At 39.9% G+C, this 27640-nt stretch overlaps 1 protein-coding gene across 4 annotated transcripts in view; it reads right to left on the bottom strand.

Moving 5' to 3' along the window:
• LRMDA (leucine rich melanocyte differentiation associated) overlaps positions 1–27640 on the bottom strand; it is an 877229-nt gene that overhangs the window by 356701 nt on the left and 492888 nt on the right. For all 4 annotated transcript variants that reach the window (XM_067539479.1, XM_067539487.1, XM_067539495.1 and 1 more), the window contains exons 3-5: positions 27158–27289; positions 13487–13621; positions 6–132 (exon numbers count right to left, since the gene is read on the bottom strand). In XM_067539479.1, coding sequence (XP_067395580.1) covers positions 6–132; positions 13487–13621; positions 27158–27289 — 394 coding nt within the window. The remainder of the gene's footprint in view (positions 1–5; positions 133–13486; positions 13622–27157; positions 27290–27640) is intronic.

The following is a 27640-nucleotide window of genomic DNA, read 5'->3' as shown; positions in this document are numbered from 1 at the left end:
CCTACCTTAGCATCCTTCGGCTTTACCACTTTCATAAAGGCACCTCGTAACAAGGCTTCCTCACGTTCCCATTTGGTTACTTTCCGAGTATCAAGAAATTTCAAGTTGGTCAATTTGTGCAAGACAAAATACCTAAAAGAAGTGACAAAGTGTTTGAATTAAAATCCACACTGACATACAAGACCATCTTCACAAATTATATGATTCAAAAAAATATACAACAGAAATGATCTCTCCTTCCCCAACCTTTCACCCACTCCCTAGAATCTAGCCTACTCTACTCTGTCTTTGGAGGAAACTGATCATATTTTTCCTTTGTGAATGCAATATTAAGTGGACCAGGGGTACACTGTTTTAGGTCTGCACACCCCAAGGATGCAGAATTGTGATGTATGGCACACTCATTAATGGGTTAAATTGGAAAAGGCAGCTGTCTGAGAAGGTAAATCAGATACAGAGAGTTTGACGATAAGCACTGCTTCCAAATTTTTTAAATTGATTTAGTGCAATGTTATCTGATATCCTGCTGGACAATTTGGGGGTAGAGTTATGTAGAAAAACCCAGAAGTTTCTCTGCCTGTTGCACAATTCAGTAATGCATAGGTCTTTATTCACAAACTCACCTTCAAACTTTTATTGTCTTTTGCTACAAATACAACAATCATCATCATTAGTGACATCGGGTAAATTGCACATTAGGGCTTTGATCCAGCTTTCCACCACATATCCTAGAAAACCTGCTACAATGAAGATAATATTCCAAAGGACACAATGATGTATGCTGTGCATCAAAGGGCATCATTTAAGAGTCTCATTAAACAGACGACTTTATCTAGAGACGGTACTGAGCAATATAATTTGGATCTAGCTTCAAGATTGGAATTTTGACCCAGCCACAGTTTGGAGACATGGTTCCAGTTTTGTCTTGTTACAGAGATGGTCCCCTATTCATAAAATGTGGATCCTGGCTCAGGTGTAGATTCTGAAGCGTGCACGCACGTGCACACAAATTTTTGACAGGTGTTCAAATTCAAAAAGTTCTTGTCCAGACCCATTGCTCGTTCTCTGTAATTGCATATTTTGATCAGATAACAAAAGCTTTGTTAGCTTGCAAAATACTGTTGGCTCCTTACATACAGAAGTAGAAAGCATGGCATGAATCAAAACCAAAACCAAACACACAACCGTGGAAGCTGATAATACCTAACTACTTCAAGTACCTGCTATTTACATTCAGTCAACCAGATGTGAAACAGACATTGCAAAGGGAGGAAGTGCCAGACTCTCTCTTGGCAGGGGGTGGAAAGGTGATTGATAATATTGCCCATGCCTAGCTGGCTGCTTCCCATAAACACCCAATCACTCAGTCAGTCAAACTGGTAATCATACAGATTCCCTTTGGCATTTGAAAGAACTTCCATATATCCAGAAGTGCTAGAAAAGCTTGCACAATGCATCTAACTTTATTTTAAGGAGAAAAAGAGCTTTATTATTTTAAAGGTAGGAGTTACTTTAAAATTTTCCTCAGTCATGGAATCTCCTTCACTGGAGGTTTTCAAAAAGACGCTGGATAGCATCTGTCTTGGATGGTTTAGACACAACAAATAATTGCATCTTGGTAGTGGGTTAGACTAGATGATCCTGGCAGTCCCTTCTAACCCTATGGGGTTCTATGATTAACTCAAAGAGATTCCAAATGTGTCGCAAGTTGTGAGAGCAACAGAGTTCATGCACATCACATTAATGCTTTTATTAATTATTTAACTTTTCTACACCCAGGCAAAATAAAATGCTACAAATCAGCCTTTCAGCTATATACAACTATCCTCTGAGGAAATAGCCATGTAAATTGTTAACAAGTGAATTGAATATTCTCACTGTCAAACATTACAATGGTCTACAATTTTAATATGAATCATCAGTCTATGCACTTTAATGAAATAAATAAATTATTATTAATAATAATAATAATAAACTAAGCAAGATGAGAAGTCATTTTGCTAAGCAGAATATGTCACAAAACAGACAATTTGTTCAGTTTAGCTAGATGTCAGAGATACTCCCATACTTCAGACGCCTCCCAACTTTCCTGGCTGCCTTTCCAGTCCTTTCTGACATGCTGCTGCTCCTTATCTTTCAGTGGAAGAGAATACATCCATCTTGTGTTACTGGCAGAAAAGCTCTGATGACAACAGATTCTTTCAGACGAAGACATGTACAGAAGGAAATAATATGTCAAGAGTGAAGCTCCAAATGAGTAAAGACACGCACTAAGTGTAGGGTGAGAAAAGATGAATATTCAGGTGAAGAAAACATCAGTATTAGAAAATCAGCAAATGTTTAATGATGGAATGAAAGATGCCATCAAAAAGCAGGCAGCAACAAAAATGACAACGGACTAAGACAGTACTGTCATCTTTGCTGACTTTGGATCACAGCCCTGAATGTCACTCTCTCTGTCATTTAAGGAGAGCTTAAACTTATAACAGAATTGTTTCTATAGGAGTGTTCTTCTCCTTTTCTCACCCCCCTTTTATTAAAAAAATCCCAGAATTAGGGCCTTAGCTTAAAACAACCCAAATAAAATAAACAGCTAATTGTGTCACAGGACAGAAGTATTTTCTGGATTCCTTCTGGGGCAAATGTTCTGTAGGGGATGATAAAATATAAAGGCAATCTGTAACAGACTTTAAAAAGCTATCCTGTCATTAGGAGTAAAGTATCCCAATAATGATGCAGTTTGAATAGAGCCAAAACTAAATTCCAACAGAATTTTATAGCTATAAATGCACAGATTTTTAATAAAACAATTGTTTAAGGCCAGCATATGACTCCCACAGTATATTTTAGTTAGCAATATACTTCATTTAAAGATGCAACTTCAGCCTAAATGTAACACCAATTTGCCATGAAAATTCTAGAAAAGATTACTAAACCCACGGAATGAACACTACAATATCAATTCAACCCTTGTAAATTTTATCCAGGATTATTTGTTGCACAAAATCTCTTTACTGTGATGTATTACTTAGTTACTAAGGTTATCACAGCAGTATCCTAAAGTTGCATAGTACATAAAACATTTCAGTTAACAATGCAGGGAGGTTAACTCCCACAGATAACCTACTATCAGAAGGTTAGACCAGATGACATGCCTCTGTCAGCTTCCAGGAGCTATTGATGGTTCAATCAGTTTGTTTTGAAGGTAAAGTACAACAAAAGGGCACTAAACTTATTCAAACTGTCAACAGGGACTATCTGGAATGTTGCTTGCAGGTAAGTAATTTTGGGTGTTTTAAGACTATTATCAAACACCGATGGCTGCAGAAAAAGACAGCTACTAATAACACAGAGTGCAGCTATCATAAAACACTTTATGGCAGGCACTGGGATCTATAAATTGCATGACAACTTGCAACTGCTTTAGACTTACACAACTGCCAGTTAGCGAACACCACTGAATGAAAAAATCCATCTAAATTTTACATTCTAAGTTTAGAATGTTTTGTTTTAGTTTAAGGGTTGGTTGGACTTTTTTTATGATCATTTTGAAACTTAGCACTGCTGCGGATGCCCTGAGACTGCAGTTGTGGGACTTAACGTCTTTGCAGTAGTGTGAAAGAAGGTTATTATCTGTAGTGACGAGGCACAAGTGGTGAGCTCTGGAGAGAGGAAAAAAGCAGGGAAGCTAAGACAGTGTGTAAAGACCCATTTATCTCTGCCCGTGAGCCTCTTTTTTGGTCCACGGTGGACTAAAGAAACTGACTGACTATGCAAGGAAACTATCATCATCTTTTTTCGCCCGCCCGCCAAATGTGTTAGGAAAATAAACTAACAAAGGGGACCAAATACAAAACAGAAGTCTAGATCACTCGTAGGTGGAGGGAAAAAACCAACAGCACTGAATGCTGCATTTCATGTTATTTCAGCTTTAAATAAGTGGAAATGACAATATGGATTAACAATTCATTTACCAATTTTGTACATCTTCCATGTGATTAAGTTTGTTTTAACAATTTTTACACAGACCTGTCAAGACACTAGGGTGACATTTTCAAAGGGATGCACGGATTGGTAATTCAGTTATACACCATCACCACCAATGTCAACGAAAGTTGGGGAGGCAGATCTCCATAAAACACTCCAGAGAGGTATTGAGGTCAGAGTAATGTACCCAGAATGAAGAAGATGTGAGTTCTAATACTGTGTTTATATAAACCAACATGCACACTTACAAACACTGAATAAACAAATAATAATAGTGTCGCCAATACTGGCTTGCTCTGCAGTCTTAGACAAGTCACAGAATTTCTATCTCAGTTTCCTCATTTGTGAAATGGGGGTAACAACATTTAGCTACCTTGCAGGAGTATTGAGGGTACTAATTAAAGTGATTTGCAAATGGAAAGCTCTATGTAGCGGGTATAAACTGCAGTGTGGACAGGGAGCCATGGCCTAGGCAAGTAGAGCAAAATGCCCTACATGCCTGAACCCCTAGGGTATAACCCTATACAGCTCTCTACATGCCCAAGTAGTGCCACCCACATCTACCAGAGTCTTTCCCCGCCACAGTGAAAGGCTTCAGTGAGGGGAAGTAGTGGGACAAGGTTCTGGAAGCAGGGAAAGGTTCTGACAGGCAGGAGCTGCCAGAGCCTTTCACTCCCAAGCAGAGCTACACAACACAGTGGCAAGCATGGACATAGCCTGCCTTTCATTGCAGCATGCAGCTCTGTGTGTAGTGGCTGGACTCTAAATGCTGTACATATGGCCTGTGTTTTGCAGCCTCAGAACAGACAAGAGCCACCGTTCACCGAATCTTGGGAGAGGATCTGATATTTAAATAAATAAGAGATTCCAGTCTCAGATGGAATTGGGCAAGAGGTTCTCGCAGGAACACCTGGCAGGAAAGTAAGGAAAGCTGGTTTAAACATTCCCAGGGAACAGTGGGGTCCTGATCCAAAATTCATTGAATCATCCATGCGTGTGGCACTAAATAACTATCATGTGTTAGTTTATACTTTATATTATTTGGAGGTCCATTTCATTAACTGTTTAATTTTAAGGGTCAGAATTCATTGCTAGGCATTAACACATTGTTCATTAGTACTATTGGCAGTTCTAGGAAATCTCTGTTCCAGAGTCAAGGAGTCCATAAGAAGAAAAGTGTCACAACGTCATAGCATCTGGACTCGTGTGTGGATGTAGTCTCATTGATCATCTCCCATGGTAAAGAAGACACAATTCGGAGAATATGCTGGGCTGTATGGCACTGGAAGAGAACAGCATCACTCTTGAGCCACACTAACAGGAAAGCTACAGAATGCCAAAGAAGTTGCCTATGGGATCTTTGACTCTCCCCTTACTCTATAGGAGAAGTGCCTACATAGGAACATACATAATAGACAGAAAAACTGTGCCACTGAGCCTGTGATGAAGGAACAGAGCAAAGGTTAAATTATATAAAGGCCCTTATTTTTCTTTTCTCTTATTTTAAAAAAAATGTATATTATGCTGAAAACACTTAAATTCTCAGCACAAAATTCATTTTGGTTTGCAGGATAGAGAGTTGTGAATCCAGAAAAATCTAGCGTTCCTAGTACCATCTGTGCAACAAACTAGATGGGCATGGTTTTGGATTAAGAACATTTCAACATCTTCATTTTTATGGAAAACTTTCTGTAATTGCACTACTATATTTTTCCCTCAAGCCCTAATAGTTTGAAGGCAAATGAATGAACATAACCTCACTTGCAGGATTAGAGGGCCTGAGTCTGCTCTCAGTTACACTGGTGTAAACTGAGAGTAATACAACTGAAGTGAATTATTTTACACTATTGGAAAACTGGTGAGAGAACAGAATCAAACCCAGAAGGAATGAATGGTTGGCTTAAAGGCAATGGCCTAGATTGTCTATTGAGATCTGGCTCATTGGCCTCTATTGTGACTCTCATGTGGGAGTTATGGAGGTTCATTTAATGTTTGATTAGCATTGTTTGCTGTAATTTTCTCTCTCCAGACAGGGTTGAAATGACAACGCCTTGGGTGAAAGGCAAAATAGCAACATCAATAATAAGATGAGTAGTATTAGTCTAGGCCTGTTTGCACCTGTTAATAGTTCATTATCCTTAGGAACAAGGTTTCCTCTCTCTCCCCCCTTCTGAAATACGTATGTGTGGAGTTTATATTATTTATAAAATACAATAAGCAAAAAAATTAAAAGAGTAAGGAGAATGACTGACAAGAAGGCTGAAAATCTCACAGGAAGAGCTAGAATTTTGCAGGACCACATGTACAGATTTTGAGCAGCTGATTTAGCTCAACAAGCTAATCCATACAAAACATATGAACTTCTTTTCTTATAGTTGTATCTTAAGAGGATTCTATAAGGTTATCACCATTTGCTCCTCTCTGCCAAAGATAGCATATGTTCTTTTAAAGCTAATTTAAAATAAACTCAGGCATTTGTTTCCACTTGCCTTTGTTTCCATGTCAACAGTGCTATTAATGAATGCACCATCCCAGGAAATGTCAATAAGGAGCAAAGAAGAATGAACAAGCACTAAAACTTCACACATGGCACACACCCTTCACAATTATCTCACTTTAATGAAAATAGGTGAGGTCACCTACAGCATTAACAAATGCTTGGTAACACATTCAGACCAAGATGATTTTTCACAGTTCAATAACAACATGTTTGAAGTTTTCACTGCAAACAATACACCCACAGGAGAGACCAAGTGGGGGTACAAGAGAAGCAACCAGCAATTATTGTATTGACTTCTGTTACTTTGATCTCTGGGTCATGACCTTTGCTTTCTTGCAATCTTCAAAGTAGAGATTGTAGATGCGGTTATTTAGAATGCATACTGGTTTTCAAGCCACTTTTTTCTGTTTCCTTTTTGGACTAGAATGTTTTCTGGCCTTCCTACCTCCCCTATATTTTAATAGACTGCTCTTAACTCCCAGTTATCGCACACATACCCATAAGATGGTCTTTTTTCTTCTCAAAGCATTAAAGAAATTATTTCTTGAAATAAAGTCATGCAAAAATGTAACAGTGGCAAACAAACATTTTAAACTATAGCATTTCACACAAAAAGGAAACTGAACACACATTTTAAAATATACATAATATTCACAAAAACAAAAAGTTTCTCATAGTATTTTCAATAGTGCTAGTAGAGAAATAGCTTGTTTTCCTAAAAATTCAACAAAAACCGAAAAAAATTACAAAAACCGTTTTTAAACACATTCAACACCATGGATCTCAGAAAATCAGGGCTTTGTTAAAATAATAACTTTGTATGTAAATTTATGTATATAACATCCCTATATGCATTTAAATGATTTTTTAAAAATTACATTAAAATTCATTTTTTAATTTATGCTACTAACAACACTTTAGATAAGTAACACTGAAAAGCTTAAAAATCTATTTGACTTTTCACCACTAGCTCAGGTTTTTGCAGGGTTTTATTTGGTTTAGTTTTTTCCTCTCTGCATTTCCATCCAGCTTGTTACAACAAAAATAGCTGATAATACCTTGATTTTTAACCACTTACTTTCTGGTTCTCACACATCTGTAGGATTCAGCAATATCAAGGTTGCAAGTACCAGAAGGTTTGAAGTCAAAACAAAAGGCTCCAAAGTGTGTGGTTTTTTGTTTTTGTTTTTTAAATTTCATACAGGTTTTGTGAAACTTTTTACTTAAAAAAAAAAAAAAAAAATTTTAAAGCCCAATTTTAAAAGGCTCCGAGTCCTAAGAAACTAATTACCCTGAACTCTAGTAGACTTGAATGGAGGTGAGTATACTGTGCACCTTGCAAGGTTTGCCCCTTCAAATTTGGTCCTCAACTACCTGACCGCAAACCTTTAATCAAAACTTTGAAACTCTCCCCTACCCATGTAGATACCCATTCAATATTCTTCCTAAAATAGTAGCCATAGTAAGTATATATACCAAAACCTTTTGATAATAATACTGTATGGTACGCTCTAAGGATATGTGTATGCTGCAATTAGACATCTGCGCTCACTCGGACACATGGGGCTCGGGCTAAGGGTCTGTTTAACTGCGGGGTAGACATTAGGGTTTGGGCTTGAGACTGGGCTCCAGGCCCCTGCATGGTGGAAGGGTCCCAGAGCTTGGGCTGCAGCCTGAACCCAAATATCTACATGGCAATTAAACAGCCCCTTACCCCAAACCCCACGAGCTGAGTCAGCTGGCATGGGCCAGCCACAGGTGTCTAATTGTTGTGTAGACATGCATTAAAGGGCTTATCTACACAATGCCACAGTCCAGACTATGGGGATGTCAACTGCAGAATGGTCTGACGTGCTCTAACTGCCCTGTGTAGCCCTCGCTGGTGTGCATTAAAAGTTCCTGAGTTCACGCTGATGTAGTCCCATTTCAAACAGGACTACATTAACATGAAGCAAGTACTTTTTAGTTCTCACCAGCAGGGTTGACACAGGGCATTTAGAGCATGACACTTTAGAGCACTCTACAACTCACATCCCTGTAGGTCAGACTACGGCGCCATGTAGACAAGCCTACTTTACAAGATATATTTCCCTACTTTATGGGAAAGTACCATGAAGTTTGCATTTCAGCTGCAGAGCTATGTTATTTAACTAATGAGCAGGCTATTCATTTTCAAACTGGTTAATTAAAACTGTTTTTATAGAAGCAAAAGTGCCCAAAAAATCTGAAAGGGGGGCAAAAAGCATAAATGTTGCCGTTTTCAACAGACAGATAAATCCAGTCACTTCACATTTCTGACACAGTGGTTTGCCATAATGTGACCTAAAACTACCCTGACCTCATAGAAATCAACATTTTGCACTGAAATGAAACAACAGACATGCTGTTTTGATGTATGGCTGTATGACATATTATAAATATTACATCAGAGATTGTCAATCAATAATATTTTTTTCAGACAGCACTAAATGAACCATGGGTTCTTGCCTCTGAATGGCTCTTTTAAGGTACTACTTTTGCTTAAATGATTAATAGGAGACACATTGTCAGAAAGTGTACTTAAAGTGAAAAACAGTAAACCGTAGAAATATCCTTCATTTTTAAGCAATTCTCTAGTGAAAATGTCACATAAATTTACATAGAGACAGCACTATCGGGCTTTTTGTAAACTGGGTATTAGGCATACCTTCTATGTCAGGGTGAAAGTGATGGGAAAATATTTTATAAAATCTAGGCCACGTTACTTAGTGAAAACCAAGATGCCACAGCTATGCTGAATTCAAAAGTACGATTGTTTGAAGTTAACATCTTTAGGCTAAAGATACACTGGAAACTATTCTCAAAAGTTGGGAGTACTGAATATAGAATGTTCATACCCAAAAGAACTGTGCCGCTGCCAACTCCACAAGCAAAATTTCAACCACTTACAGTATTAGCAATAAGCCACTGCTTCCAATCCATGCCCCTTCCAAACAAACCTCCTTTCAGATCTCCTATTTTTTCGACTACATGTTTTTAACTATACATCCTACATAAGGCTTTTGATTGTGTAAAAATATAATCAATATTTGATTTTATAAATGAACATCTTAGAAGACCTACTGAAGAATAAGCTCAGTTTCTCACTTGAGTAGATAGCTTACGGGCCATCCTTTTTGACTCTTGTTTAAGGCTTTGTCTACACTACAGAGTTTTGTCGACGCAAGTTATGCTGACAATCAAGAAGCGCTATAATTACATCACTTGTGCCTGTTCACACAGCGCTCCTTCTGTCAGCAGAGCGCGTTCACAGTTGGTCCTCTAGCATCAACAGTGAGATCACTGCACTGTGGGTAGCTATCCTACTGTGCAACTCGCCACCTTCTGCAGCTAGGACTTGTGGGAAGGTGGAGTAGATCGCAGTGCATCATGGGTGCGGGCTCAATGTCCTCTGATGTAGTTTTTTCTGTCCCGTCATTCCATGGGTTTCTGACCTCATTTCGTGGCATTTTTCAATGGCCCCTGTTTACCGTGCACATGCCATATCTGTCTGAAAGGATGGATCCTGCACTGCTTTCCAATGCTGTGGTCACTGTTATGAGCACATCGCGGCAGGTCATGCAGTATATATCGAGCTCCCAATCTGAACAGGAATCCAAGGTGCCTGACCGCTGTGTGCCATGGAAAGAAACAATGCCAGATTGCTTTTGGCATTCACGGAGCAGCTGCACATGGTGGACCATCGCTTTTAGGTATGGGAAACAAGCACCGAGTGCTGGGATCACATCGTTATGCAGGTCTGGGATGACAAGCAGTGGCTGCAGAACTGGAACTGTGTGTGGAGCTCGCCTCAGCACTGTGGTGCAAGGACACCAAAATGAGAACTGCCCTCTCAGTGGAGAATTGCGTGGCAATCGTCGTGTGGAAGCTGGCAACTCAAGACTGCTACCGGTCAGTCGCAAATCAGTTGGGAAGTCCACTGTTGGCACTGTGTTATCACAAGTGTGCAGAGTCATTAATCTCATTCTGCTATGAATGACTGACTCTTGAAAATGTGCATGAAATCGTGGATGGCTTTGCAGCAAAAGGATTCCCTAACTGCAGCGGTACAATAGATGGCATGCATATCCCAGTTTTGGCCCGGGACCATCTTGCAACAGAGATCATCAATAGAAAGGGGTACATTTCCCTATCATATGGTATTGCAGGTACCTGTGGATCACTGTCGGCATTTCACTGACATCAATGCGGGGTGGTCGGGGAAGGTGCATGACGCACGCATCTTCAGGAACACTGGCCTGTACAGAAAGCTGCAAGCAGGGACTTTCTTTCCAGACCAGAAGATATTAATGGGGGATGTTGAAATGCCCATAGTGATCCTGGGAGACTCTGAGTACCACTTACTCCCATGGCTCCTGAAACCTTATACGAGAAACCTGAACAGCAGCAAAGAACGCTTCAACAACTGGTTGAGCAAGTGCCCAATGACTGTAGACCATGCATTTGTCAGATTTGGCTGGCACAGCCTTTATGGGAGGTTAGATTTAAATGAGGAAAATATTCCCATGATCATAGCTGCCTGCTGTGTGCTCCATAATATTTGTGAGGCTAACGGCGGAAAGTTCCTCCCTGGGTGAAGCGCAGAGTTTGATCAACCAGATATCAGGGCTATTAGAGGGGAGCAACGGGGGGGCTATTAAAATCAGGGAAACCTTGAGGCACCATTTTGATGATGAACACCAGTAAGGTGTTTTTCTAAACAGCACTGTGCCATGCTTTTGTTTACTTGTCACCTCTTATGAAAATTTGGATGATTCCTGACCATAATTCGTACTCTGCAATTGAGTGAATTGCCACTGTGTATCAATTTCAGCAGCAACCGCCATGCGTAGGAGAAAATAAAGATTGCTTATCTTTCAGACACAATGTTTTTATTAAACAATTAACAACACACAAAATGCTGGGTGGAAAGGGAGAAAACAGGGAAGGGCAGTGTGAGCTCTCATAGTTGTGTGTAAGTCCAAAGGCGTAGAGTGAACAGGATACCGAGACGGGTCAGGAAGTTGGAAAGAATATATGGGAGGAGTTTGGGGATGGCACGGTAAGCAGTTCTGTATTGGCTGTGAGGGTGTGGGGGGCAAGCATGCATGAATTCAGTCTGCAGCATTATTAGGGACTAAAACAGTTCTGTTTGCTCCTCTATGGCTTTTATCATCTACTTCTATCCCGCTAAAATTCACTTCTGGTTATCCCTCCTCTCCTGCTTATATAACCATTCACAGTGTCTACACTGACACTTTGTCAATATAACTTTTCCACAAAAAGCTCCACACCTTTCGCTGAGGTGGTTTTATTTTTTTGGCAAAGCAGGAGAGTTTTGTCAGCGGGAGGAGCATTTTAGTTTATACACCTCCTCTGTTTTTTTGACGAAAGCTGAATTTGTCAACAAAACTCTGTAGTGTACATCAGGACTTACTCAGAGAGAGCCATTTTCAGTCAGCTAATGTGGAAAATGCCAGTATCCTTGGTTTGAAATCCTGTATCATATTTGACTGGGGAAAAGAAATGCAAATGACATCAAATAGAATTGTATTATAATAGCATCTCACTGACAGAAGGCAGCAGCTATGAAAAATGACGTCACTTCAGCAGGCATTCCACAGAGTCTTGGATCTATATTCAATCACCATGATGACCAACGACAATTCATCTTTATATTAGGTTTTGTTCTTCAAAAAAACCAAAAACAAACCCATTTGCATATAGCTAATTCCCAAATACATTTCGGTAGGGCTACACTCAAGAGGGGACACTTTACAAGGCTTCATTTCCAAGTGGTTCTATGTTAATTGCCCAACTACCTTTTGTCTAACTCTGCTCATGAAAACACATTTAAATGCCACATGGATATTTTGCTTATTTTAAAACCCATAGTTTGACCCTAAACACGGACTGCTCTGTCTCTGAGCAAAGAAGTGTGATACCTAAAGAAGTGCCTTCTCTGTATTCTTAATTGATTTATTTTAAAGTATGTTGAAAGAAACAAGTTCTCAATTCTTTTGCAGGAAAAAAGAACGTAGATCTACCAAAAGCTAATGATTTCAATAGCCAGATTCTGCCACCCTTACATCCTGACTCTGGCCTAGACTAAAGAGAGCATGGAAGCTCACAATTAAGGTCACCTCTATTCACGAAAGCACTTAAGAAGATGTTTCACTTTAAGCATGTACCTAACTGTCATTGACTTCAATGGGACTTACTAAGCACATGCTTACGTGCCTTCCTCAACTGGCCCCCAATAATTCCACTGAAATCAAAGGGATTATTCAAATACTAAGGCCTTGTCTATACCAGCAAGATAAGACGAATTATGTTAGGCCGACTTACATCCACCACATTAATTACTGTGATGGCTGATGTCCACACAACCCTCCTTGGGTCGGTGGTCCGCGTCCTCACCAGAAGCGCTTCCACTGAACTAAGAGGGGCAGCGTGGGGAGGTGAGAGCTCGGTCTTTCAGCTCTGCTGGCAGCTCCCTGTGGGGAGCTCGGCTGTCCCACACGCTCCTGCCGGGCTGCCCTCCCTTCCCCTCACCTCTCCACTCCCAGCTCCCAGCTGGGAGAAGGGTCCAGCCACCCAGCTCTCTAGGGAAGCGGGGGGCAGCTGGGCTCTAGAATCACAAGAATGACAGCCAACAGCCGATGTAAGGAACGCAGTGTCTACACTGACATAAGCCCTATGCCTCTCATTGAGGTGGCTTTATTATGTTTGACATAGCAGGGGAGTTGCATCGGTGGAAGGTGTGTGTACACCTCCATTGTTTTGTCAACAAAACTCTATAGTGTAGACAAAGCCTAAGACGCTTACACACAGCAGAATCTGGCCCCAAGGGAGTAATCTCAGTCTAAAGAGTATGGGAAGACTTGTTATTTTGGGAAATGCCCTTGTTTTATCCATCTGACTCCATCCAGCATTAAGAAATAGATGCATCTCATCATATCGGGAAGTTAAGATACTAACCTGTACCTCTGGTAGTCATCCTCATCCTTGTCCTTGCTGACCAGTTCATTTGGACAAGCCATATTTCCTAGTAAACTGAGGTATTCCAAGGAGGGCGCCACATCAGATAAGTGATCCAGCAGGCTTTCTAAATCTGTTATGTGTCAAAAATTGTGGATTAAGGATTCAACGACATTAATGAAAAAAGCATTTATAGTTGCACCACCACTGATTTAAAAATATATTTCAATAACTGGCAATCAAATTTACTATGGCCTTCAGGAAAATGTCATATTAATTATTACAAAGACAAATGGGGCTAAATTTAAGTCAGTTTTTTGGCACAGATCGAAAGAATTTGGCTATTTTGTCAGTCTTTTCTCCTGTTTTTCCTAGGTGGCTCACTGCAGAATATGAAAACTTTGACAAATTGATGAATGCTTTGTGGTAAAATGGTTAGCAATTTCTGGAGCCATGAAACTCTTCCAACATGGAAAGAAATAGTTATTTTTCACAGCACGTTCATCACTAATACATCCATTGGAAAATGAATTTTTTTTAAAAAAGAATCAAACCACAACAACCCACTTTCACTACAAGAATAGAAATGCTTTGAGTGCCACAGCAACACATTGATAATGACACAGTTAGTATACATGAATAAATGCTTCACTGAAAGCAACTTAAAGATCTCATTGTTACAACATGTACAGTACTACATATGTGAGGTATACATCATATACCAAGTGGAATAAACTTTGGAAATACCATCCAAATGGCTATATAGTTGGATGTTGATCAGGCTTTCCAAATTAAGTGTATTCCTCAGTACATAAATAATATAACCTTGGTTACAATAAACTGATTTAAAAAATGAGATTTAAATATCCACTGTAAACCACTGCAAGATGGGAACTGTAAGTTAGATTTAAGCAGCTGAACTGGTGCTGGGGTGTTGACTGAACAAAGAAAAAATATTCATCTTGCTAAAGAAAAAGGTTAAAGTCAATCCTTAAAAGATTATATATAATCTTATTTATTTCAATTATATACATGGAACGTGCAGATTATCAGAAAAGCTGTATGAACATATATATTATTTTTACATTTAAAAATTAACTGCCTTAGATAGTGGTAAGAATTATTCTAAAATCATACAAGGGCAATTCAGTGTTCTGTTCTCATTCACTCCCGTTACTATAGACAACCAGTTTTTAAAAAATAATCCTCAATTCACTTTTCTTGCTATTACTTATACTTGATTTATGTTTTTGTGTTATCTTTGTTATTTTTAGCTGATGGAATTTATTTTATTTCTTCACCCTATTATCTTAGGGGCAGTAGTAGTGGGGCACAAAAACTCCTAGAACTCCTTTTGTTGTAAATTTAATTTCTATTTTACTTCTCATGTGTATAAAAGCTCCTGCTGATAATTATCAATTAAGAATTTTTGTATGTTTAAAGCCATGACCTCTATATTTCTATTTATGTTCTTTTTCCATACACACTTATGTATCCTCAAATACTCTGCATAAGATTGTAGGAAAAATAGCTAGAGAGAGAAAATTAAGTAAGACGACAAGGGTGCCACTTTTTAACATGATATAGCAGAATTAAGCCACAATATGGAGGATTATGTTAAAGCTATAAAGTCAGATTCAGCAACCATAAAAAAAATTAAAAAAAAAAAATCAGTGGAAAGTAGACTTGATATCTCAAGTTTAGTAAGGCTTTTGACACAGTACCATGACACTTACATACTCAAACTAGGCAATGTGGTCTAGATTAAATTATTATAAAGTGGGTACACGACTGGTTGAAAGACCATATTCAAAGAATAGTTATCTATGTTTTGTTATCAAATTGGGAAAGCTTATCTAGTGGGGTTCTACAGATGTTAGTCCTGGATCTGGTACTATTCAATATTTTCATTAACGACTCAGATAATGGTGTGGAGAGTATGCTTATAAAATTTGGAGATGCCACTAAACTGGGAGGGGTTGCAAGCATGTTGGAGGACAGGATTAAAATTCAAAACAACCTTGACAAATTAGAGAATTTGTCTGAAATCTACAAGGTGAAATTCAATAAAGACAAGTGCAAAATACTTTAATTTAGAACAAAAAATCAAAATGCCCAACTATAAAATGGGGAATAGCCAGCTAGGTGATAGTACTATTATAAAGAATCTGGGAATTACATTAGATCACAAACTGAATATGAGTCAACAATGTGATGTAGTTGTCAAAAAGGCTAACATCATTCTGGGGTCTTCATATATGTTAAGGGCTGTTATAAGGAGGACAGTGACAGGGCTGGACAAACAGCTGCCAGGTATGGTCTAGGTTTACTTGGTCCTGCCTTAGAACAGGGGGCTGGACTTGATGACCTCTCAGGATCGCTGCCACCCATAACTTTTCTGATTTAGAGATTTTAATTTTGCATGTGAAAGTCTGGGCAAGCATGAAGAGAATCATACACAGATTCAGTTGGCAGCCAGTTTTATGTGAAGTTTCACCACATTCTTTATTGAGACATTCATTATTAGCAGTCTTTAATTCACCCTGTTCCAGTGGAATGGATAATGGTATCCTATGGATTTTTTTTTTAATTTTAATTTTATTTTATTTACAACAATAACGTATGTTTTCATGATGTTTTACAGAAACATGGAGTAAGACAGGTTCCCTGGCCTAAGAAAACCCCTTAAAAACTACTTATTTACAGAAAAGTTAAAGCTTTGTGGATATTTTGGACAGTAACAAGCAACATATGGCTGTAACACTTCAAAACAAATGTGTGGAATAGGATGGTAAAATTTGAATGCCAGAATCATTTATGTTAGCATCTGAGATCAAGTCATTACTAAAATGATTATGCCTTAGTTCATTAGCTGAACTTCTGCTCTCTAGGACTCTAACTGCTGCACCTCCACCCCCAAAAAATGAATAAATAGCCATGAGCTCATCACAGGTACAAATTCCTCCCAGAACTAGGAGGCCTGTCCATCCACAATCACAGATTATTCGTTGCACAGTATGATGAAGTTACGTCGAAGCTTTCTTGTGATTAAGTGCTTCCCTGAAATGAATCATTGTTCATGATGCCTCAAGTGCACTGTTTCATTAATTTGCATATCTTGTGCTTATTACAAAAGATCAACACTAGGCCACCAAAATAATGTATCGAAATATCTATATGGCTGTGCTGAGAACAAACAAAGTAAGTAGAGTCAGAGCTGGGAATGAAAATCCATTCTCAACTTCCCCATTGTGGTTTCTTATTGCAGTCCAGAGGGTGTCATCATGGTGTGATCTGAACCAAAGAGCAGCAAAATCCTTCTATAGCACTTAAGATCACAATTTTAGCTCTGCTCTCTGCGGAAAGTAAATCCACCATTAAATCAATGGACACTATTGGAGATTTTTTTTAAATGTTTTTTTAAAAGAGTAGACATGGTGCTGGACTGATGGAGATTTTTTATTTTTATGTACATTTGGACTATTTAGATATTTGACTACCTACCGTGTGTAGCCTACAGATGTGAATGTCACAGCCTCCATCATTTGAAATCTGTTTTTAAAATATCTCAGCTGTGTCAATTAAGATGCCCCAGAAAGAATTGACTGATCTCCTTTTCACTAGTATCATCAATCATAACAACAGTTTATGGTGTTCCTAAGGACACTTACCAAAATATAAATCCTCACCAATAAAGACATCATTATTTGCCCTTATTTATTCAAATTAGTTAAAGATATCACAACTGCCAGCCCACACTAAATGCACAGACTTATAAATGTGTATACCTCCCTATTCCACCCATTTAATTTATTTACACACACACACAAGGCATACTTAAAAGGTTTATTCTAGATCTTGAGATATTCCTGGCTCCTCAAATATTCCCCACTTGAAAAATGGGGAATATCACTAGAATGAGTAATGTCTCTAAAGCTAGACCAAACCGTTTAATGTCTGCTCATTGTGCATATATTGACATAGGGTATGTACACACTGACAACGGCAAATCCCGTTCAATCAAGTCGATTAAATTAAACCACCTCCTCAAAAGGCATAGCGTTGCGTCAACAGGAATGCATTTACTGTCAGCGCACTGCAGTGGAGACGGCGCACTACAGGGAAGTTAGGTAGTCGACGGGAGTTACGCAAGCTACTCTACGTAGCTTGCATAACTCCCTTCGACCGTTGCCGAATTTCCTGGTAAGTGTGTACTAAGCCATAGACAAAGTATGTGCATACACCCTGTGTACCGCTCATTGTACATAAACACACATCTGCACATGAACAGATGAATAAGTCATTGGCAATTTTTTTCTACTCATAAAAATCAACACATTTCAACCGCAAAATATTGGCCATACAACTGTTCAAAAAAGTGGTGGTGAAGCAGTTCCAATGGAGGTTGCATGCACTGATAGACTGATGTCACCTTTTACAAGCTAGACACAAAAAAAATATCTATTTCCTATCTCCCTTTCACCATACTAACAAAACTGTGCTGTCTCCTATGAAAAGTCAAAGATACTTATATTCTGTTCCACCTAATTTGACTATCTAGTTTCTTTTCTGGTACCAACACCAGAGTATTTGAACACCTCCCATACTGAACAGGAGCAAGAAAAAGTTCCAAAAAAGTGGAAGCGACTTCACTCCTCCTTAAAGATTGCTGGGTCAGTACTGTGTGTGTATGTATGAGATAGAGCTCACTTTTCTTCCCCCTTTCTTTTTCTGAGTAGTTGTTACTGGAGTTACTGGAAGGGTTGGATTAAATAGTTCTGAAAGTGGCTAGGTTTGTGGTCACTTTCAACTCTGCTGGAAAGGAGCTCCACAGTATTTAAGACAGCCACCAATAAAGCTTGGTCTCTCAAATTTTAATTTGGAGACTGACAGTTTAATTGTCTCTATGAAACTCAACCGTGTGGGAGATTGCAATCACAGAGCAAGAGGCACACTTTTCGTTAGCTTGGTGCATTAAAGGAGGACCCCATAGATGAAGACAGATATCTTGATTTTTCTCATGGAAGTGTTGGACTGGAAGGAACCTCAATAGGTCATCCGGTCCAGTCCCCTTGAAGGCATCGAACTTGTCTAAGTAATCTTTAACTTGTTCTTTCCCTATTTTAGCCTCAGATCCTATCTCATTTTCATTGGCGTTCTTTATGTAAGATATCCAATAGCTACTAACCCTTTTCATGAAAACTGAAACAAAAAAATCATTTAGCACTTCTGCCATTTTCACATTTTCTGTTATTGTCTTCCCTGCCTTCCCTCATTGAGTAATTAATCTCGTTTTGTACATTGGCCTTTTTAATTTTGTCCCTATATGCCTGTATTGTCTGTTTATATTCATCCTTTGTAATCTGACCTAGTTTCCACTTTTGCAGACTTTTTTTTGGAGTTTCAGATCAACAATGATCTCCTCGTTAAGCCAGGGTGGACTCTTGCCATACTTCCTGTCTTTCCTAGTGAGATGGTTTGCTCTTGTGCACTTAATAATGTCTCTTTGAAAAACTGCCAACTTTCTTGCACTGTTTCTCTCTGCTTTCACTTGTTTTCCATGGGATCTCACCTACCAAATAAAGTCTGCCTTCTTGAAATTCATTATCTTTATTCTGCTGTTTTCCCTCCTATCATTCCTTAGACTCGTTAACTCTTATCATTTCATGATCACTTTCACCCAAGCTGCCTTCCACTTTGAAATTCTCAATCAGTTCCTCCCTATTTGTCAATATCAAATCTAGAACAGTCTCTCTCCTAGTTGCTTTCTCCTCCTTCTGGAATAAAATATGGTCTCCAATGCATTCCAAGAACTTGTTGAATAATCTGTGCCTTGCTGTATTATTTTCCCAACAAATGTCTGGATAATTAAAGTCCCCCATCACCACCAAATCCAGTGCTTTGGATGATTTTGTTAGTTGTTTAACTTCTTTCTGGTTAGGTGGTCTATAGTCGCTCCCTATCATAGCATCAGCCTTGGTTTTTTACCCCTTTTATCCTTAATTAGAGATTTTCAACCAGTCTGTCTCCTATTTCCATCTCAACCTCAGTGCACGTGTACACATCTTTGATATACAAGGCAACACCTCCTCCCTTTTTTCCCTGCCTGTCCTTCCTGAGCAAGCTGTACCCTTCTATCCAATTGTCCAATCATGTGCATTATCTGTGATGCCAGCTATGTCATAATTGTGTTTATTCACTAATATTTCTAGTTCTTCCTGTAGTATTTCCCATATTTCTTGCATTCATATACAGACATCTAAGATATTGATTTGATATCCTCTCTATGTTCCCTCTTCTCTTTCCTTTGTCCCTGATGTAATTGCCCATGATCTCCCCAGATTTGGACCCATGCTTTCCCATGATTTTTACTTACTTGAGGGTTTTTGTCTCCAGGCCCCATCAAACCCAGTTTGAAGCCCACCTTGTTATGTTAGCCAGTCCGTATCCAAAGATACTCTTCCCCTTCCTCAACAGGTGGGTACCATCTCTGCTCAGCAGTCCTTCTTCCTGGAACACCATCCTGTGGTCAAGGAAGCCAAAGCCCTTCTTGCAACATCATCTGCGCAGCCAGGCCATTTACCTCCAAGATGCATCTGGCTCTGCCTAGGCCCTATTCTTGATTGGAAGAATCGAAGAGAACACCATTTGCACCCCCAACTCCCTCATCCTTATTCCAAGAACCCTGTATTCACTTCTGATCTGCTCAGGATCATATCTCACAGTATCATTAATGCCCACATGGATGAGTAGCGTGAGGTAGTGGTCAGAGGGTTGGATGATCCTCAACAATCCCTCCATAATATCTTGGATACGGGCTCCTGGCAGGCAAAACACCTCCTGGGATGCCATGCCAGGCTGTCAGATGGGTGCCTCCATCCTTCTGAGAAGGGAGTCACTGACCACCACAACCCTATGTTTCCTCTTGGGAGTGGTGGCCACAGTCCTCCCAGCCTGGGGGTGCAGGGTACAAAACTTCTCCTCCACCTTTGGGGATGATTCATCATCATCCCTCATTGCCAGGGCAGCATAAAGGTTCTTCATAACTATGGCCAGTGGTGGGAGCAGAAGTATCCAGCAGCTAGAGTTCTGCCTGTGGCAGAGCTGTATCCTCCCTCCCCTCGTAGTGTGACAGCCGTCCTCTCTAGGTGGATAGTTTCCTCAGCATTGGAGGGCTCCATATGAATACCCATATTCTATGGCAAGCCAGTACAGTAAATGGAGCAGCGGTGTGTAATGTTTTTGGAAGCTGGTGTGCTTCAGGAGATGGGCTGCAACATTCTGGATCATTTGGACTTCCCATCTTTTAAGGTCAGTGCATTCATTCCCAAATACAATGAGCTGTGGTAATCCAGCCTGGAAATTAGAAAGGTGGGCATCACTGTTGCCAGACCTTTGTCTGACAGAACAGCCTGCGGCTTTCTTGCCAAGAGCAGATGGAAGAAGGCATATTTGGCAGCTGCATCTATATGAGCAGAAGCAGTGAGGAACCCAGAAAACTCTTAGGCTACAAACCAATTCGGCTCTTTGAAAGCAAGTACTATGGTAGTGATTAGCTCTTTCGTCCGAGCTTCAAGTCTGTCTTGTTCAGGCTTTGCTTCAACCATCTCCCTTCCAACCACCTGCTTATCTTGGCCAGGCACTAAATACTTGGGCAAATACTTGCTGTCAGAGACTGAAATGAGCCACTGCCCTTTTAGTGCACTAGCTTGAGCGGAGCTATTGGGTATCTACCTAGCACTGCTAGAAAGCACACTCCCAGCTACAACATAGGCATACTCTAAGTGCAGTGTAAAGGGACCTCAGCCGATTGCTTTCCACCAGCTCCTGCTAAGCATTCAAGGTAGGGTCACCAAAGAAATATCTAGTAATACACAAGCAGATATCCTCCCCCATCTGTGTGTAATATATCATCCATCAGCACAAATGCTGCCATTTATGTTCTCTGTTCTGACCTCGAGCCTGACTGGCGAAGGTACAGCATCTTGGCAGTAGGCAGGTGCAGCTTTATAAACAATGTGCTGAAGATAGAGGGTTGCATACAGGCAGTAGGTTGATATCAATTAGCCATGACTTAGTGACAGCTAAAGTGCTCTAATCATTGCCAGGGAACAGGACTGCCAGAATTTTTAGGCTTGAAGTCTACCTGCTTCTTCCACAGATTTTCATCATGAAGCATTCAATTTCCTTCCCTTTTACTCCATGTACCACAGGTCATCTCAGAAATCAAGTCGATTGTGAGGGTGATGTGAAACAAACAAGAGCATTGAGGGTACGTTTACACAGCAACAAAACCCCCCACAGCAGCGAGTCTCAGAGCCTGGGTCTACTGATTTTGGTTTCCAGGGCTCACGCTGTAGGGCTAAAAATTGTAGCATAAATGCTTGGGCTTAAGCTGAAGCCTGGGATCTGACAGCCGGCAAGTGGGGAGGGTCTTGAAGCCTGGGCTCCAGCTCGAGACTGAACATCTACATTGCTATTTTTAGCTCTGCTGTGCGAACCTTGAGAGCCTGCGTTAGTTGAGATAGGCTCTGAGACCTGCTGCCACATGTCTTCTTTTTGCTGTGCAGATGTAGCCTCAGCTGTCAATACATCTATGGCTGTGCTCCGAGTAGCCTCATCATGTTTCACAAGATCTTCCACACAGGGCTCATCAAGTGGGGCTGGTTTTCTCTCAGGACACACTCCCATCAGCTGCTCTAGAGAGACCACAGCGGTAGGGCAGTCATCCTCCTTGGGATTTGAGCTATGAGCTCTGCTTGCAGGAGGTGGTGGTCTGTCCAGGATAAGGTCTTTCAAATGTCCACTCCTAATCCAAAAATCTAGAGCATGCCCAGCTGTTTGTATAGTTCCAGTTTCAGTTGCTTACTGAAAACCAAGAAGGATTTGGACTTTATAATCGGAGGTGTCTGTCATCATGGATGTTGAAGTCTTCTAAGACAATGAATTCTGGGATTAACACCCAGGATGGTTAACATCTCTCTCAGTTCCTCCAGAAAATGTTTTGTGCCTGGAGGTTTGTGATTTTAATGCAGATTTTGTTGGTTGACTCACAGGCTGAGTAAATGGTACCCAGCTCAAGTGGAAAGCTTCAGGAATATAGCAGTCCCAACACACCTGTGTCTTTCACTGTCATGAAGTTACTGGAAAAATAACATTTCAAAATACTGTTTTGAAATGTATACATCCTTATTTAGTAAAGTTTTATTCCATGCTTTGGAAATAATCACTGACATTTTCAATGAAACCAGCCACAGAGCTGGTGAAATTTACACTTGTACAGAGGGCCAAGCGCATTCATTTCATACTCAAAAATAGGGCTTATCTGGAACTTAAAAGAAACTCATATTTAGAGATTTAGCCAATCTCTGACTGTATTACAATGAGATCTTCATGGGGGCAGATTATTCCACACTGCCTAATAAGGGGTTCTTGTACCTTTCTCTGAATCATCTGATGTTGGCTACTCTGGAAGGCAGGATTGGATGTACAATGGGTCTAAGCCCACATAACAATTCCTATGCTCAAGTAAACCTAGACCATCCCTAACAGGTGTTTATCCAACCTGTCCTAAAAAACCTCCAATGATGAGGAAGCGACAATCTTCCTTGGAAACCCATTCCAAAGTTTAACTACCCATATAAACAAAGTTTTTCCTAATATTTCACCTAAATCTCCCTTGCTGAACATTGAGTCCATTACTTGGCCTACCTTCACTGGACATAGAGAACAATTTATCACAGACCTTTTTATCACAGCACTTAATATATTTGAGACTTATCAGGGACTCCCCATCCCCATCTTCTTTTCTGAAGACTACACATGCCCAGGTTTTTTATTTTTAACTTTTCCTTATAAATCAGGTTTTGTAAACCTTTTATCTTTTTTGTGCTCTCCGTCTCCAATTTATCCACATCTTCCCTAAAGTGCGGCGCCCAGAACGGGACACAGCACTGGTGAGGTCTCAGTTAGAATACAGTAAATGGTGGAACAACTACCTCCAATGTCTTACATACAACACTCCTGTTAATACATCCCTTTTTCATGTTGATTCATATTGAATTTGGGATCCACTGTAACCGCCAGATCCTTTTCAGCAGTACTACCACCTAGCCGGTTATTCCGTGTTTTGTAGCTGTGCTTTTAATTTTTTCCTTTCAAACTGAAGTACTTTGCACTTGTCTTTATTGAATTTCATCATGTTGATTTCAGACCAATTCTCTGATTTTTCAAGGTTGTTTTGGATTCTAATCCTGTCCTCCAAAGTTCTTGCAACCTGTCCCAGCTTGGTTTCATACACAAATTTTATAAGCATACTCTCCACTTCATTATCTAAGTCATTAACGAAAATATTGAATAGTACCCGATCCGGGACTGACTCCAGGACCCCACTAAATACAATCTCCCAGTTTAACAGTGAACCATTGATAACTACTCTTCAAGTATGATCTTTCAACCAGTTGTGCGCCCACTTTATAGTAATTTGACCTCGACCACATTTCCTTAGTTTGCATATGTGAATGTCATGTTGTACTATGTCAAAAGCCTTACTAAAAATCAAGAGATATAATGTTTACTGATTCCCACTATCTTTTAGGCCGGTAATCCTGAAGGAAATTAGGTTGGTTAGGCATGATTTGTTCTGGACAAATCCATGCTGGCTACTACTTATCACCCTTAGGTGTTTGCAATCCCATTTATTCCATCCTGTTCAAAACTTAGTTCTGGATTCAACCAATTTTTTTATTCTAAATTTACTAGTATCAATTTTTTTTTTTTTTGCAGGGGGGTGCGGGGGAGGGGGGAAGAAATAAAATGAGGAGAATCTCTGGACCATGACTGGATCATGGCATTGGGTAACAGAATGCAGAGTTTTATCTCCAAGTCACTGGTTCAAATCTTGTTCCAGTAAGTTACTGCTGTGTTTAAATGACCTGGAGCTCTCCATCCAATTTCTAGAACATGGCTTTCACATTTATTAGGCAACCAACACCACAGCCCTTATTAGCGATTCAACAGAGGCTAAAAAAAAGTGAAAGGTCATGAGATTGAACTGAGCCTCTTTCCCCCAAGAGTTAGACACACCATGGTTAAGGCCCATTGCTGGGATGGTGAAGAGCAGTTAAAGATGTTATTGTACATGTGAACCAGCTCAATTTCAAAGTCTTCTAAACTGCGTCCTATCATATGTAGTACATGTGCTTAAAATAAGAAACAGGTCTTCTACCTATCAGTATGAGGACTGAAAGACATGAGCCCTGAGTTCTATTCTCTTGGCTACCACTCACTGTGTGATTCTTGGCAAGTCACTTCACCTCATTTGTCTGCATTTGAGATGAGCTCAAGAGCTGAAATGTACTATCTGAACAGGGAAGTATACATTTTAACAACAAAAAATAACCTCAAGACTGCATGGTGTTGAAAATTGTATTCAAATATTATTCCACCTAACTTTACTTATCCTCATGTTATGGGCTATGCATCAATACTGGTCTTTAATGGACTATAAACTATAGATAAGAAAGGTGAGATATCACACTATGAAAATACGGAAAACTTTCTAACTTTCCAAGAGACAATTCTTTCACAATGGGTGGAAAAGCTGATATTAGGCAACAGTAACTACAATAAGCAGGTAGAGTATTGGGAGAGGGTAGGCGGGAGGGAAGATGAGAAGTCAGATGATGCTCATTGGTATTTACATTATTTGGTAGTAAGCTCTCAGCAGCTCTGAAATAAACTCACATAATTCATCTAGACATGAAAATAGCTGAGACCAAAGGGTTTCTTATACATACAATGGGGCCCCATTAATGCACCTTGTGAAAAGAGTAACAAGAACAACATCCAATCCAGTAGAGCAGTAACTGTACTTGGATCAAGGTGAGAATAAAGAGAGAATATCTTTATTTATATTTTCTGTTATATTGAAGAGAAGCCTTTTCAAATTTTACTTTATAGTTCAGATACATTGTCTTTCAAAGTTCTCTTTTATATCTATTTTTCCTTTTGGAAGGATAGACTGATTCCTGATTTCTTCTAGATGGATCTTCTTCACATTGTCATGTCCTTTTCCACAGTGCTACTGCACTCTGGCTTCTAACACCACTGCATTCCACTATAAACTGATCCCCTATGAGACACATTTAATTATGCTATTAAATATCCATGGATGCCTTGTAAATAGCCGAGTAAAGGATGTACCAGTTGATATGCTGCAGGAGGCTCACATGAACCCTCATTCTTCAAATGTGCCATCCAAACTAAAGAGAAAGTTATGGGCGGTCTCCCTCTTTCTATTTACTGTCAAATCTCCCCTGCCAAAGATCACCTATCTAAAGAGCTCAAAAATACTTCAGAAGAGCAATTTCTTTCTCTCCTCTGCAAGTTCACACCCTCCTGACTGAACTCAGGCGGTTTCACAAGCTAACAAATTTTGTGTAAGTCCTTTGTTAAATTATTGGCAGCACACTGCAGGAATGTACACTGGCGTATGTAATTTCTTAACCCACTGAACAGCTGAGTTCTCAAATACACACCCAGATAACTAGTCTTCATAATTTTAAAACTGCTTTAAAAAAAATTACAGCATGGACCAAACCCTGCTCATCTTACTCACAATTACTTTGAGGGGACTGTTCACTGGAGTAAGGCAAGCAGGATCATTGTAATTCTAGCAGAACCTCTTCGAATCACACTAATTATGTGGTGGCAGTATTTCTTTCTCTGTTCTGTTCATTTACTACTGACTCAGCAGAGGGTCCTCCACTTGGCAACAGTGGAACACAATACTATACACGCTGATCTGGCAACCCACACTGTACGCCCCATGCTGAGGGAATGCTTCATGAGACTTTATAGCATGAGTAGGATCAGAAATAATTTTTTGGTTTGTGCTTTATCATAGCGTGCTCGATAACAGCATATAATACAATGGAATAGCTGCCTGCATCTAACCCTTAGAACCTTAGCATGACCCACAAATCCAACCCAAGGTGAAGGGGGTTGTGTGCACTAAAATATTGCTTCTAATGGGACTTCGCACATGCTTAAGTGCTTTGCTGCTTACAGATGTATTTAAGCACGTGCTTAAATATTGTACTGAAGGGGACCCCAGGTTTGGATTGCCTGCATCTTTTTGCGTGGTTTTTATATTGTGTGTAGCTAATGGGAAAGTCGTAAGTTCACTGACTGACTCAGAAGCACACATATGCAGCAACTACCAAACTGTTCATACTGACCAACTACAACAACAGGTCACCACATCGGAGGGGTTTGGGGGCTTTTTTGTTTTAAAAAGAGGCATTCAAAGTATTAAAAGTTTATGCTGTTTCACTGCACTCTCTATTCCACTAGAGGTCAGCCTGCAACAAAACCCCAAGCAAACACTGGAGCTCCTGCACACTAGCAGCATTGACATTATTTTCTTTCTCTATTTGATCTATTAAAAAAGATTCCTTCAGAGCCATAACTTAGATCTCACACTAAAATGGAGCAACAGGAAGATATAATGGTGCATTTCATTTATGAATGACCTATAATAAATTACTCTGAAGTATTCCAGGTGCCAAGAGAGAGGCTGCTTTGTCTGCACATGAACTATATTTCACATACTTTAATTTGGCTGACACATAAAACTCATTTGACATTTTGCAGGTATTTCTTTGAAAGGATATTTGGTTCTTGTTGAGCGTCAAGGTATGGAGGTGAGGTAACCTGGGTAACCGAAGGTCATTTCCGAGGAGATTGTTGTCCAAGATCAACTCTTCCAGGCAACTGAATGTTTTTAGTCCTTCCAGTGACCTGCAAACGACAAAGAAAACAGGAAAAATGATACTCCATTAAATCAGAGAGGCCATTATGAGCTGAAATAAATATTTTAACCTTCCCTTTCAAGAGTGGGAATAGTTTTGGTTTGGGCCTGTCAGGAGAGTGAATGACAAGAATTAGTGGCAAGGGGAATGCTGGCACGGCAACACATCCTTCACATGCTGGCAGGATGAAGGATGGGGGTCACTTAGTGAGTAGCCAGGATCCAAAACAAAAGGCTTCAGATATGGGGCCTGCAGGATGAATTTGTCAATGTCTTGTGCCTTCAGGCACCCAGCCTCGCCTGACCCTAACCTCCATTCCCAAGATAAATAACTCTGTCAC

This window comes from Emydura macquarii, unplaced genomic scaffold, assembly GCF_026122565.2.
Source record: "Emydura macquarii macquarii isolate MOO-44397 ecotype Brisbane River unplaced genomic scaffold, CSIRO-AGI_Emac_v2 contig_67, whole genome shotgun sequence".
Taxonomy (NCBI): Eukaryota; Metazoa; Chordata; order Testudines; family Chelidae; genus Emydura; species Emydura macquarii.
This window is presented reverse-complemented; position numbering and strand designations above follow the sequence as displayed.